Here is a 15,424-nt window from a genome sequence, read left to right on the forward strand (position 1 = left end):
CCACCGGTGCGGTCCTCAGTGCCACCCGCAGGCAAGGCCCCAGCCGGCCAGCAGCGGCCTCCTCGAACTCCAGCACCCAGGCCCGGCACTCCCAAGCGGACACCCCGGGGCGCGGAGACCAGGTGATCCACCAAACCGTGCCCGAACCGCAGATGTGTGAAAAACCACTGGCCGTCTTTGTGCTTCGGTGCTTTGGGAGGCAGCAACGATAACGGGAACGTGTACATCAGTTCAACCAGATTCAGCCACCGTCTTACTTTCTTCAAACTTCCATCTCCCCAAGAACGCAAACCAGCGAACAGACAAAACCCACCTGTGCTGCACCGCTGCTCTCGGCTGGCTCCCAGGGCAGCCTGGTGGCGGCGGTCCCAGCCGGCGCCCTGGCCACGAGCGAGCGTTCTCCTGGGCCGTGTGCCTCCCAGCACTCGGCAGTCCAGGAGGCTTGGCCTGCTCCGCTGCGCTGCCTGAAACCCAGTCCTAGCTTCGGAAAGTCCTTGCTAACCCCCGCTTGTGAAACTGCGGCCCCGCACCATGTGCTCTAGTTTTTTAATCAACAGACAAGCAGGATTTGCCTTAAAGTATCGCTCTGACTCCAGCGCTGTCGTTTAGGACATTCCCATGGAGCCATGTAAATGGGTTATGGACCCAACCGAGTAACCGTTCCGGAAACCCACTGCACTCCTCAGTGGACACTAGGAAGGGAAAAAGCCTCATTGCTTGAAATAACTTTTTTTTCTCTAAGAAGCACACGCCTGAGAAGTTAAAGCTGGAAGGGACCTGAGAGATACTCAAGTTTAGGACTTTTTTCCACCAGTGATAAACTGACATAACCCATGGGCGGTCTTCATGACACAGGTACTAAGAATTTTTCCTTCGCTCCATCCTCACTGAAACGTCCACCTCCCCTAAGACAGTGGCAACTTGGAACTCCAATGCTGTTCCTGTCTTACCAAGGAAATGTACAGAATAGAATCTTGTGTACATTTCCTAGCTACAGCAATAAAATGTCCTCCATATGATGGGACTGAATACTTCGTCCTTAATACTTAGAATGTATGACAAATCTAACAATATGTGGTAAATATAACAAAAGCAGCCCTGGGAACCCACAAATAGTCTCACTAGAAAAAAAAGTTAAAGTGGCTGCTCTATTTTTACCGTAAGAAATGTGAGCAGTCACTGCTCTCGTCCCAGTCGTTCGGGGAAACTTAAGTCCAGAAAAGTCGTACAACTGGCTGGAGGCCAGACAACTAGTTGGTGGCAAAACCAGGACCAGAATCTTGGCGCACTCGCGTTTTCCAGTCTTGCCTGTGCACAATTAGATTTGGATTAGTAAAAGGAAAACAATTATTTTAGTTTCAATTCCAAAGGCAAATCGGAGTGGTTTTGCCGGATTCCCACCCCTTCAAGGTTACATTCCTAATCCTCCTGGCGACTATCTTCCTCCTGAACGTACACAGAATCTCCCAGGAGGGCCCCAGGCGGGGCCAGGCGGGGGCGGGATGAGGGCGCGGACAGCAAGGATTGGCTAGTGGAAGGCTGTGAAGGTTACTCACAACCCAGGACCCCTAGCCTTAACCCCGGAGGCAAGAGTAGAACACTCAGTCCCTCGCCTCTCCCACACCTGGGGCTGGCCACCGGACAGAAGTCGCAAACAAGGAGGATCTCGAGAGAGAAGCGCCACTAAGCGGGCATTTCTTCCCAATGAAAAGTGCGGTGCTGTGAGAAGTCCTCCTGCAGGGACTGTGGGAGGGATTCCTTGAGACGCTGAAGCTGTCCTGGTTCCTCCTGGGGGCAGAGGCCGCAGGCTGAGAATTGCAAAGAGGCAGACAGAAGGAACCAGGCTCCCTGCGGCCCCAGGAGGGCCATCACTCCAGTCCTGGACTACCGATCGTCAGGCTTCCTGTGGAGTGAAATTCAAAACTCCACAGTCGGTTTTTGGTTACCTACAGCTCTGCACATCCCTAACTCTTAGGCAAAATAAATGTGGCTTTCTTCCTTCATCTACTTTGTCCCAAAGTGTGTCCATCTGTGTTATTTCTACGTAGCTAAATTTGGTGAACAAACATTTCATCCCCGGCACCATCACCCCAGCTCCTACCAAGCCCCCCACTATTTTCAAACAGCAGTAAATGGGAACGGGGCACACCTCTGTTCTCCAAGAGGAAGACAGTTTCAGCTACAAGAGGTCTCCTGCAGCAGATGGCGGGCGGAGGGCTGCCCCGGGCAGCAGATGAAAGACAGATGGTTTTGCTCCTTATAAACCGGGCAGCCTCGGCCCCAGACAGCACGTGGAGATCCAGAAACCACTGCTCGTCAAGTCCCCAGCCTCTACCGGGGAAAGACTGCCAACGCTAGCCCTAGTTGGAGGAAACAGGACAAACACCATTCACTCTGCAAACACCTCCTCTTTCGCTTGAGTGTGGTGTATGAGATCTCCTGCCTTACCTTCCGTTTAAGAAACAAAATGGAGGGGCGCCTGGGTGGCTCAGTGGTTTAAGCCGCTGCCTTCGGCTCAGGTCATGATCTCAGGGTCCTGGGATCGAGTCCCACATCGGGCTCTCTGCTCGGCAGGGAGCCTGCTTCCCTCTCACTCTCTCTGCCTGCCTCTCCGCCTACTTATGATCTCTCTCTGTCAAATAAATAAATAAAATATTAAAAAAAAAAATTTAAAAAAAAAAAAAAATTAAAAAAAAAAAAAAAAAAGAAAGAAACAAAATGGACTGAGTCCGAGCAAAACAGTAGCGTCATAACCAAAGCCGGAGTGTTTGCCATGCTTCTCCCGCACGCCCTTCCTGATCAAGTGCTCCGTTGGCCACGGCAGCTCAGAGCTCCATCAGCCGTCCAAGTTCAACACATCCTCCAAAGGGATAAGCGAGAATGGGCGACACGGATGAAAAGCTAGGATTCTAACTCCGGTGGCCCTCCACCAAAAAGAAAAAAGAAAAGGAAAAGAATCCTAAAGGAAAGAATGGATCTCTGTGAGGGAATGGCAAAATGCTGAGGCAAATTTCTTGGACTCGAGTTCACCCAATCCAAACAAATCATGAGCTGTCCTGGCTCAGAAGTCTGGGCCATTTCTTGAAAACACAGAGAGAATTCCCAGCCCAAGCAATTACCCGAGAAATAGCTTTAGGGCTGATGAGCACCTAAGGACTCAGAAACCAGTGGTGCAGGGACACGGTGCCCCACACACGCGCGGGCCCCTGGGACGCTCCAAGGGAAGGTCCTCAGTCTGAGACTTCCGGCTTGTCTAAGGACCTCAAAAAGTGGATTCTGCACACAGAAGCAGAAGCCAATGAACACTATGGGCTCGACAAGCAGTATTTACAGATGTAAGCTGCTCACTGTCAGCAAAGCAACATTCAGTGGGTTAAAATAAATGAGTTCAATAGAACTTTACATCAGAATAGTCTCCAATAATTTAGAACCACAAGTGTCTCTCAACTAGACTTTTACGTGAGCAGGAATCCCCCTTCTTGTTCCCAACCAGATGGAACCCCCGCGTCGAGCACGCCCAAACGACTTAAGCAGGGCTTTTTGAAACAGAACTATCGTACTTCCCAGCAAGTTACCAATCCACATGCTAATTGCTCAGATGCGGTAGGTTCAAGTCTAAGGACATCGGGGGGGTTGGGGGGGAAGAAAACTAAAACAGAGATCAGAGTCATCTCTTTCCAAGAGTTCACTACGTGCATGCAGTGTGCTGGGTGAGCTCTCGGCCGAAGGGCAGATACAGAGACCCAGGGCAGGGCACGGCCTTACCTAGCACATTTCCTGGAGGGACCTCCTCTAGGTCTTCCAGTTCCCTGCCCATCAGCAGATACAGGTTTTCTAGGGTGCAGCACGCCATGTGGGGGATCGGGGGAAGGTCTTCTAGTGGAGTGGAGAAGCCCAATGGCACCTGGGCGAGGAAACATGGTTGAAGAGAAGTTAGGAGGCATTAAATGCAGACATTAGTTAGAATCTGTAAGTTACTCCTATTCAGAGGTGAGATGGTACAGTCACACTTCATGTAAACCTGAAATATGGAAATTTGAAACCGTATGATACAGAATCTGAAGTGCTGAAACTTCTCAGATACTTAAAATCTGTCAAGAATTTGACAGAGTCATAAGCTTTATGGCTCAGGAATATGAATTCCGCTGTGACCTGTGACCTGTCCCACCAAATTAGCCAATAAACACACCCCCCAGAGCCCCTTGCCAGTATTTACGTACACCAGGTCACACACCAGTTCCAGCAGTGACCGTGCTGTGATCGATCACCACACGTGTCATTCCTCTCGTCACTCACAATCATTTTCATCGAATTACAGGGCCCTTCGGGCATCCAGCAAGAGCAGGAGCTGGTACTCAGTCCCACCGGAGGAGAACTTAAGAAGAGCGGCCAGATGTGATACAAAATGCCATGGGAATGGCCACACAACAGCTCGTCCACGCTCATGCTGATAATCTGCAAGGGAGCGGCTGCGAGATGCTGGGGACACGATGAGAAGACCGAGCACAGACACAGCCAACATTGGCTGCCAGCGTAACGACTGACGAACTCACCTCGTGTCGTATTCGTTCTTAAGAGAGACACCACCTCAAATTATGTACTTTTGTCAAGAATTATTCAAGATCTTGAAACGCATTCAAGATATTGCCTTGAATTGTTCAGCAACCTCCATATAAATGCAAGCACCCTGAACTTGTCTCTGGTGCCCGTGGGCCCAAGTGCAAAAAACATGAAGTTAAACGCACATATAAACATAACTAACATCACAGAGCGAGTGACCAAAAAGCACTAGGAGGCAAGTAAATTCATAAAAACCCAGAGGAGGGCGATGCTGTTGTGTCCTGGAAGACGTGGAAACCGCACGAGAATGCTGGCCTTGCTGGCTCATGCCACGTTTCAGCGGCAGCTCTGCAGGGTAGCTGGACAGACACCCCGGAAAGACACACAAAGGAGAAGGATGAAACAGAAACAGAGTTAGCCACAGACAACAGGATTATCCACTTAAACCACAAGTAAATTAGAATTAGTAAGACAGTTTAGCAAGGAGGCTAGACACAAGGACAGTATACAAAAGTTAACTGTCTACATCAGCAAGAGGAAAACAATATGTTGGTTTTTTTTGCTTTTGTTTTTGTTTTTTAAAGATTTTATTTATTTATTTGACAGAGATCACAAGCAGGCAGAAAGACAGGCAGAGGGAGAGGGGGAAGCAGGCTCCCCGCCCAGCAGAGAGCCCGATGCGGGGCTCAATCCCAGGACCCCAGGATCATGACCTGAGCCGAAGGCAGAGGCTTTAACCCACTGAGCCACCCAGGCACCCCTCAAAATATGTTTTTTAAATAGTAACTTTTAGAGTAGCAACAAAATATTAGCTAGAATAAGTCTAAAAGTGATTAAAATGAAGAAAATTATAAAACCTTAATGAAAAACACTGTAAATAACCTAAATAAATAGAAAGATAGGCCTCATCGATTTACAGATTCTATACTGCCAATGCTGACTCATGCCAAATACATGTACTAATTGAAAGCAGAGTCTCAACAGAGCTTTTCACAGAACCTGACAAGCTGGCCAAAAATTTACGTGGAAGAGGAAAGAGGAATAAGCAAGGCGCTCACCAAAAAAAAAAAAAAGAGAGAGAGATCGAGGACGTGGACTTTTAAACATCTAAACATTTAGAAGTGAAGTCAGCACTGTATAGACACAATGATAGAGAAACAGAATAATGAAGTCTAATCATCCAGAAACAGCCTGATTCACATACGAACTCTGATTTATGACCGAGCTGGCTGAGCAGTGAGCAGAGAGGAGCATGTTCTCTGAGCGGTTTTGGAACTGGTATTTGTATGGGGAAAATAAGATTGGATCCCATCTTTATATCATATACAAACACTGAATTAAACATTTAAATATGAGAGGCAAAACTTTAAACTTTAGAAAGAACCACAGGCGAAAAAGTTGCCTTTGGTACAGTCACAATTTTAATTTCCTTAAATAAGATACAAAAGGCAAAACCCATCATGGAAAAGACTGATAAATTAAACTACCTTAAAATCAAGAACTTCTGTACATTAAAAGATACTAAATAGAAAATGTGACACGTCCCAAACTGGAGAAGAATTTGCAAAACTGAAGAGTGACAAGGAATTAGCATGCAGCTCCTACAAAGAACACGGAAAAACCAGTATTAAAAATGTGTGTATATAGCACTCGTGAAAAATAGGCAGAAGACCCAAAGATATCGTCACAGGAAAAGACATGAATAACCAATGAGCATATTAAAAGAGTAATAAAGAAAATGTAAACTAAAACCTCGTGAAAAGAGCCTATCATACGCACTCACTGGCAAAAATTAAACCGACAACAACACATCCTGGCGAGGCTGCGTAAGACTATATATACATCCTTCCACAGCGCGTACGTGAGTGGTAAGGCTCCGGAGAAAAGCAGGAGAAGGAAGGAGTAGACAGATGAAAGGTAGGCCCTCATGACCCCTGCTTCCTGTTCACACCCTCACAAAGTCCCCTCTCCTGGGTGGCAGAGGGGCCCGTAGCTTGCTTCTTCTCATCAGTGGCATACGGCAAAGGCGGCGGGATGTCACTCTCGTGATCGCGTAACATCACGCGAGACCGTCTTGCCAGCACATTCAGCCTGGACCCGCCTTGCGGGCTGGAAGGAGAGCAGCCAAGCTGGGAAGTCCACGGGACAGGAAACCGCAGGCAGCGTCCAGGCGCTGAGGGCGGCCGACAGCCAGCAGGAACGTGGAGCCCTCGGCCCTACAGGCACCAGGATGTGACTCCTGCCAACAACCTCAGTAAGCCTGGACACAGACCCTTCCCCGAAGGAGCCTCCGGAAGAGCACACCACCCGGCCGACACCGGCTGCAGCTTTGTGAGGCAGCAGGCAGGACCCGCTAAGCCACGCTTGGACTCCGACCCACAGAAACCGTGAGATGACAGAACGTGTATCTCCTCGCTGGCTGAATCTGCGGGAGTCCGGAATACGCAGCAAGCTAACGGATGGACACGCGAGTCCAAGTGAGGCTTATGTCTGGGGCATATGTGATACATTTCCCCTTGTTTTTAGAGCAAGTCGGGACGAGATGTTATGGGCCCCGACTACCGGAGGGTGGAGTCCTGCGCAACCGGCGGTTCCTTCCATCGCTGCACCTCTAGTCACCTGACACGCGCGGAGTGACTTCAACCTCTAGCCCCACGAAAGCGAGACACACGACGTGAAGATGAACCGGAATGCTCATGGAATCTGTAATGCCCAAGAAATCCGTGCTACGTCACGTAACAATTTCTTACTCACCTTGACAACGGAAAGAACAAAAAAGAAAAAAATTCGCCACTGCCTGACCCTTACCGAGAAATAACCAACTATCAGCCATGTCTGGAACAACTCACAACTGGGTTCTGAGCCGTGCCGTCACAGCACCTTCGGCCTCCAGAAGATACAGCCCCACACACAGCTGCTGCGCTCCCTCCTGCCAAGGCAGAACGTGCCACAGCCCAGCACGGGTGGCTTGGCCCCACCTAGCACCCTGATCCCTGGGATTAAACTCCTCAAACTGACAGAATAAGCATTCGAGGCAAGTTGAGGGCAGACCCTCTCCAACTGTTCCCCCCACCGCCCGCCCCGCCACTTGCACCAAGTCCAGCAGCTTCTCTGGCTTCGCTGTGAGAAGGGGAGCAGGTGCTCTCCTGCTTACGATGCAGCACGTCCTCCAAGTTCTTCCTTGCTGCTTCTTGCTGGTCCTGACTCACTCCCTGGACGTCTGGCACCTCCGTCGTCCGACGACCTTTATAACTTACCTACTATGGATACACCTTGCTTATGTCCAAAAATGTTGAGGGAGCTGTGGTTTCTTTTTTGCTCTCTGGCTCAGGTGTATTTGGAGGCTGGCTGTTCACCTGCTTCCAGACCTTCTCGATCAATTTCTGGGACCCATTTGCCATGCAACTGTGGCCTGTCACCTGCTCTCTGCCCAGGCCTTTGGCCTGAGCCACCCCGCTCTTGGATCTCCGTATTTCCTGAAGGTCTGCCGCTGCCCTGGCCCCAGCATGACAACCGTGTCACCAGTTCTTTCTCTGCCTTGAGAAGTCCTACACTTAACTAAGTAAGGCCTCAACACTGACTTCAACATACTGGCTTCATTTTCCAAATGCCGCCGAGACAGATTTAGCAAGTGTCACCAAAGCGACGTAAGAGGAGACACACGAATTCGCCTGAATGTACTCATCTAGAGACAAAATAAGGTGATCTCAACCAATCCGAAAAGATACAAGGACTTTGGAACAATACACTAATGTTTTACTTCTAATTCTTACCCGCCGCAAATACTCGACAGGACTGTACTTGGGCCCCAAGACAAAAATTTTCTTTCCTCTTCGAGCCACACCACTGAACACGCGAGCGAAAGCAACAAAAGACTCTTGGCCGTCTCCTTCCTGGGGCAACGATCTAAGGGCCGCACTCTCCACCCGTTGCTCATCACCTGCCAGACACAAAAGGATAATGAGTGCCAGCAACGCTCTCTCTAATCCAGGACCCGCCTAGGAACAGAAACAGTAAATATGATATATTTGGTGCAGTTTCAGGGAAGAAACACCACGAAAGACAGGAACCGACGAAAGCTACGCTTATAAAACCAAGCTCAAGAGCGAGAGGATGAATGTCCTAAGTTAAGTCAAAAAAACTACTCTGCAACAAACCGATTTCGGAAAGCTGTACCTTTTGGTTGTTCTCCCTTTGGACTTGTTTCAAGGGCGCTCCCGTCCTGGGGGGGCTCCGCGGGTGCCTGCCCCTGCGTCGCGGCGAGCTTCTCCGCATGCCTCTGTCTCGCACGCTCTCGCCTCTGAGCAATTTCTTCCTGCGTGAGAAGTCTACAGGAGATCACAGCTATGTTAACTTCTGGCAACACCAAGCATCTCTCAGTCATTGCAGCAGGGAAACGGCCACTAAATTAACATGGCTGGGTAAGATGAGGACAGGTCCCAGGTCCCCTGCAGGCAAAAGGTTTCTGTAAACTCTGCCCCTAGCTGTGGTGAGAGGAGAGAAGGCCTCTCAGGCTTTCTACAATGCTCTGTGCCCAACTCTTCGGAGCTTCTGGAGTGGCACGCGAGAGCCCAGGCCCCTACACAGAGCCGTCCACACCAGCATCAAGCCGTCTGCGAAGGCCCACATTCCTTCCGGACGAGGAGAACAGGGAAGGAAGGGAAACGAGTGGCCGATACCAGGGCTCAGAGCTCCCTGTGGGGAAGCAAGCAAAAGACCTCAATAAGAAATGGAGGTTTTCTCCACAAGCACAGAAATATATCTTCATGGAGAACTGGGGTCCCAGAGGTAGGGTTTCAAGGTCAGGCTGAAGGACAGTGATTCAGCGGGACTGAAAGGTCACACTGTGTTAGACCCTAGCAGCACCACGGAAAAGGCAGAGCGTGGGTGTGTCTGCGTGTCTGCTGGGGGTTAGTCCCGGTTGGCATGGGGTAGGGAGTTCAGCCGTTCTTCCTGAAGAATTATCCTCAGGTCTAGCAGGCCACAAAAAAGGCACCCACGGCTTTAATAACAAAGGTCTGTACAAAAGGGGAGTGCTAAGTTGAATAAAAATGGGTATTCTGTCGGAAGGCAGAAACCGGGCAGGTATACTAATTCCCAGAGTTTGGCTCCTTTCCCGCCTATGGGCCTTCCTAAACCCTCCGACGTCCTCAACCCCAACACAGAGCGAGACCAACAGCTGCCCTAGAATCGGTAGCACTGGGGCCTCGGCGCCCACACTGGGACCGAGCATCAGGATCCGAAGCCTAACGGTCTGCTCCCAGCTTTCTGCCGCGGCTCTGGAAGCTGAGCGCCAGGGCCTGGTCCTGTGACCCCCATGCCTCCCTCCTGCTCTCCCTCCCCTTGGCCCTGTGATTGTTGCTCTGCTCCCGGATCTCGGACTGGACCCCTGACAGGTAATCTCACCCCATGCTGCCACGCTGCCCCCCCCCCCGCCCCCTCCCCATCTCCCCGAAGCACTGGAACCCACTGAGATAACCCTGCACGTGTACACCGTTCTCGTGCATCCCAAACGGCCACATACTCTTGGAGCTCTGATGCCAAGGGCCCTAAAACCCTTCTTCCTTCTTGCTTCATGTGGGTGAGCCTGGAAGGTGGCTGCTCCCACCACTGACTGTCCACTGCTGTCCTCTCCACACTCCCACCTGCTGGACAAGGCGCCCTATCGGGACCGGACGCTAGTTCGACCTCCCTTTGCACCTGCCCCCTCAGAATGGCTGAGACTGGTTCTCGGAGCTGTCCCCTTCTAGTCAGACCCGTCGCTGCAGGGCTGTGTCCCAGGACACAGGAACCCGAGAGACTGATCTTTGAGAATGGCTTGGCCAGGGGCCGTAAGGCAACCGAGACTGCTTGGGGCTGGAGGCGCCTGCTTCCCCTGCAAGAGACCAGTCCCCTCTCCTGCAAGCTCCAAGCATTGGGAGCCCTTTCAAGTACGGGATGGAAACGGCTTCCTCTGGAGCGACAGCCAGCAAATCCACCTCCCCCTGTCCTTGCGATGGCCGGCGCTCAGGCCCTTCCCCTCGCCCTGCTCTGCTCCAGGCCCAATACCCCAGCTATCCCTTCAATCAACTCCATGTTTCTACACTTTTGGTAAAACTGCTTATACGAGTATCTGAAAAGTACAAGTTAAAACACAAATGCAGAACGTAACATTATCCTAAGAACAGGAAGGAGAAAATGTGAGACACCTGTTCGCATAGGAGGGGAAAGTCTCTTTCAATGAGTTTACCACTAGGATCTCGACATCGTCTTAAACACTTTATGTAATTACAGTACATACTTAGTCCAACAATTACATGAAATAGATACCATCACCCCTATTTTACAGAGGAGAAGGCAGAGGCTTAGGAAACTTAACCTAACGCAAAATCCCCTGGAAAATAAACAGAGGAGCCGAAATTCAAATCCAGATCAGACCCCAAACCCTACTCATTACCCCAGGATGTCTCCCCCTTAGAAGGACTTAATGATGATAAAGTCATCATCACATTAAGTAAATCATTTTAACTTTGGTTAAGAAAGACATATTTATTCACATAAATTACAACCTCATTCCACCTGAATTCACGACACCATCTGGAATACGCTAGCGCTCATATTCATCAGGTTAGCATCCGCTGTACGGAAGCTTGCTGCCCATCTGAGCGTCTACCCACCCACCCAGGGAATGCCCCTCCCGGAACTGCCGTGGGCTGGGAGTGGTGACACAGGGAAACAGAGCAGACGGACAGACGGAAATCAGCCAGGATTTGTACGAGGCACCCACCGCGTATCCCACGTTTGCTGAGGACACAGAGGAATTGAGCTACAAGAAAACGGAGGTCTACCAGCCGAGGCACGGCCGTGATGGTGAGTTCAGGCTGTGGCTGAACTAGCACTTGCTGAAGGGCTGGCAGACACCAGCAGCAGAGAGGAAGGCGGCCGAGGCGAGCACGCTGACTGAAGGCCGGGAGGCGCATGAGGAGGTGAGGACACACATCCACGCGTCCTCCAGATTCCAGGCAGAATGCGCACGCTCTGGTCAGCGCAGAACATGCTGGAAGGCTGGCTGCAGCGGCTACCAGAGGCAGCAGAGACGGCGGGAAGTGACAGACTCAGAAAAGTGGCTTCTGTCTGAAGACAGCACCTTGTTAACCAGAAGGAGCGGGTTCTCAAGAAGAAAGCAAAAGCAATGCACAAACTCGAAGATTCAGGGGGAGAGGAACGGCCCGAAAACCCTCAGTAAAATGTTACTTAACAGGCCTTAGACCAAGTACTGCTAATAAGAATTTGTGATAAACTAGTTGAGAATGGCAAAAAGAAAGGCCCAGAACTAAAAGGGCCGGCAGTGAGGCGATTGCCAGCCTAGATTTAGGGGTGGAGGCTGATAAGCCACACCGGGTGGAACTTTCCAGAACACCTGGTGAGAGGCAGAGGAGCAGCGGCTGCCCTAACCACCGGCGCACGCTCCTTCCGCCCGCGCACTGGCCTGTCCACCGGCTGCACAAAACGGTGAAAGAAACCACTCACTGTGCTTTGGGGGTCAAACCCGACTCCACCAGGAAGAACTGGAAAAAGCTTCTAAACACCGGCCCCGAAGCACCGCCCTGCTGTGAATTCGAACCGACTAGTCAGGCTTGCAAAGTGCTCTGCGATGCGAACACGAGGGACAAACGGGAGAAGAGGACAAAGGAGGAGCAGCGGCTCAAGAAGCGGAGCGGGTGGCGGTCCCGGCTCTCCAGGGACATGGCCGCAGCGGCTTCCGGAGGACGAGTGCAGGGGGACAGGAGGTAAAAGTGTGCATCAGCTCAGTAACCTCAGTAACGGAGCCACAGGAAAACTGGCTTCCTGAAGAGCAAACCCGAGGCCTGGGGGGCAAGGAGGAGCGGCGGCGTGCTGTCCCGACGGCAGAGGCACCGGGCCCCAGGAGGAATTCCTCAGGTGGCACCGGGAACGGCTCGGCACATTCGGTCTGTGTGCAGAGGGCACGGCCACAGGGAACTAAAGACAGATGGAAAAGCTACAACGGAAGGAAGACCGCTGGAGAGAAGATTCTAGAAGTCCACGTTGACAAAGTCATGAAAGGTGGCCAGAAGACAACATTCCAGGTGAAGGAGACCAAGAGCCAGGACTGGAGCCAGGAGCCAGGATCGCTGCTTCCGATATTATCAGGACTGTGGTGACTATCGTCGGCGAGGCGGCCTCTCCGTGTGGGGACGTACAGCCAGCCGAGCACTGTGCGCATTCAGGGCCTGTCCCTGCTCTAGACGACCGAGCCATGGACATCACCTGTCACCCAGGCCAGAACATCAAGCATGGCCAGGTCCCGGTGCGCTGAAGGAAGTCACGCCCATTCATTGTAGACCACGTGCAAAGGGGCGCCTCGTCACTGGATTTAGGGTAAACTTTCCAGGGAACGGCTTTCTCACCCCTGATGAGGCCTCCCTGCATCCTACCTGCCAGGAGGTGGGGCGGGACTAAAGAAATGGGCCACCCAGACCCTGGGGCCATGAGGCCACTGTTACCAGGGACACACATGAGAGGCTGACACACGTCATCCTGGGGCGGCGCTTGGTGTCAGAAGGATCGCTGGGCCGGGGGGTAACCCCACTGCTCACCCTTGATGTGAGCGGCTGCACGAAGGGCTGTAACCAGAGCCCACGACTCACGGGTGCGATTACTTGTCAGAGAGAGAGGGAGAGCACAAGCAGGGGGAGCGGTGGGCAGAGGAGGAAACAGGCTCCCTGACGAGCAGGAAGCCCGATGCAGGACTCGATCCCTGGACACTGGGACCACGACCTGAGCTGAGGGCAGAGGCTTCACCAACTGAGCCCCCCACGTACTCCCTACTGCTCTTGTTTCAATATTCAACGACAGAGCTGTTTTCAGAGTTAAAAGAGGAGCAAACTCTACTGTAAAAGCAGGAAAGAGGAAAAGCAGACAGACAAGACACACCAGATGAGCCAGGCCAGAGTCCCCGCAGCGAACTGACGAGACCCGGGTTCGGACGCTGCTGGCCTCCCCCCAGCTGCGACCTGCAGCCCCTCACTTAACGCTTTCTCAGGCTCCTTGTTCCCGTCACAGGTAAAGGTGACAGACTGACTCCTTCCGCTGGAGAAGGGCTGTCAGATCTCAACTGCCCGTGGACGGGGGCCAGGAACACCGTAGGAGCTCTGTGGCCGGCGGCCGGTGACCAGTGTCTCCACCACTGTTCTTCACAGGGCAGGTGGCCCGAGGCACCAGACGTTACCCAAGTCACTTCTCTCGGGCTGCTCCAAACATCCCTGTGAAGCACAGCCGGCGTAGACGCGGGCTCTACAGGAGCCGAGCTCAGAGGCACCCACAGCAGGTCTCCGTTCCAGATGCCCAGACCCCGGTGCGGGACGGACGACGCGTGGCTCGGCAGAGCCACAGACAGCGGCAAGGGCCCAGCCAGGCTGAGGCTGCCCTCTTCCTCACAGGAACCCACCAGGGTCTGACCAGACGGGGAGGCGGCAGAGCCAGGAAGGGGGGGGACACACGTGAAAAACGCAGATGATGCGGAAGATTCTCCAAGATGCGGGAAACATGAGAAACACCCTGTCTCCCCGGCACCCGGCCGCACCCCGACCCACGCGGAGCAGCAGACACGCTCCCACAGTCGTGGGTCTCCCCAGGGATCAGGGGACAGGCCTGGAGAACGTGCCGGGTGCGCAACACATGTGAACAGTGGCCCCTCCGCTTACTGCTCTTCTTGAATTCACATCAGTTCGAATCCATCGCCAGAGCTGATCTCAACAACTCTCCTCCCACCGTCGGGGAAAGACAGCACCGGGCAGGGCGTCTCTGCCGCGGCGGTGCTCACCACCCATCCCGGCGGGACGCGGAAGGCCGAGTCTGCACACTCCTGTCCACACCGCCTCCGCGCCCCACCACACACACGCGGTTTCCCTGGCCCGGCCCAACCTCCCCCTTACCCTTACCTGGGCCTATTCTGGGGCAGAGCCTTGGCGTCAACAGCGAACATTTTGGAAACAAAGATAATAACGGGATCGGTGTCCTCGCTTCCGCACTTCATGAAAGCTACGGAAACAGGAAGGAAAAAGGTCACTCGCTTTGCCATGACCAGAAAGGCAGACTTCTAAGCACGAGATGTTTAGAACACGGCCTCATCTTATGCGTACGTGGCCTATAATCTTTTATGACCGCGGTAAAGAGTCTCTGCAGGAGTGTGTAACATTGTAGAACAGCGTAGAGCAGGAACAAGCAGCACTGGCAGGCGTGGGAAAGAAAGGCACCATGAGCAGCGCAGGAGGGCTGGGCGCTGAGGCCCAAGAATGGGCTCCCCCAAACCCCACACCCTCTCAGGCCCCAGAGATCCTGCCCTATACCCAGAGCAGAAGGGGTAAAACAAATGTCAAGTCAACCGTCAACGAGGCAGCTTCCTACACACAAGTTACACAGGTTAGAAAATGGGCAAGAATATCGCACCACACCAGGAACAAAACACTTAGAAACAGAGACTCAGCATCATAACGATGTCAGTTTTCTCTAAATCCACACCCGCTAACACAGCGTCACATCAACATGTTGACATTTGCCTTCACCTTACCGGAGGTATGTACACAACCACTGATGAGGGGTTTTTTTTTCCCTTAAAAAATAATCCCCCGCCGAAATAATGGGTACCTAAATGAAAGAATTCCAGAGTAACACCGTAACCAGAGCAAGACGACAGCAAGTCAAAAGTAAGAGCACGGCAGACGTCTTGCCGGGGACGCGGGTGCGAGGGGTGAGGGGCAGCATGCTGTGCCCTGACCCACGCTGTCCTGGGACCGCTCCGGCTGCATGCAGGAGTGAGCACCGAGGGAAGCCGAGAGCAGAGGCAGGGACGCGAGTGAAAAGC

At 52.4% G+C, this 15,424-nt stretch overlaps 1 protein-coding gene across 1 annotated transcript in view; it reads right to left on the reverse strand.

Annotated features, from left to right (window-relative positions):
• The window catches only part of EFL1 (elongation factor like GTPase 1), a 115,924-nt gene that overhangs the window by 65,896 nt on the left and 34,604 nt on the right, over positions 1–15,424 (reverse strand). The window contains exons 12-15 of the mRNA XM_046008407.1: positions 14,502–14,601; positions 8,737–8,888; positions 8,334–8,500; positions 3,766–3,904 (exon numbers count right to left, since the gene is read on the reverse strand). Of these exons, the coding sequence (XP_045864363.1) occupies positions 3,766–3,904; positions 8,334–8,500; positions 8,737–8,888; positions 14,502–14,601 (558 nt within the window). The remainder of the gene's footprint in view (positions 1–3,765; positions 3,905–8,333; positions 8,501–8,736; positions 8,889–14,501; positions 14,602–15,424) is intronic.

The sequence above is a fragment of the Meles meles genome, chromosome 6 (genome assembly GCF_922984935.1).
Source record: "Meles meles chromosome 6, mMelMel3.1 paternal haplotype, whole genome shotgun sequence".
Classification (NCBI taxonomy): domain Eukaryota; kingdom Metazoa; phylum Chordata; class Mammalia; order Carnivora; family Mustelidae; genus Meles; species Meles meles.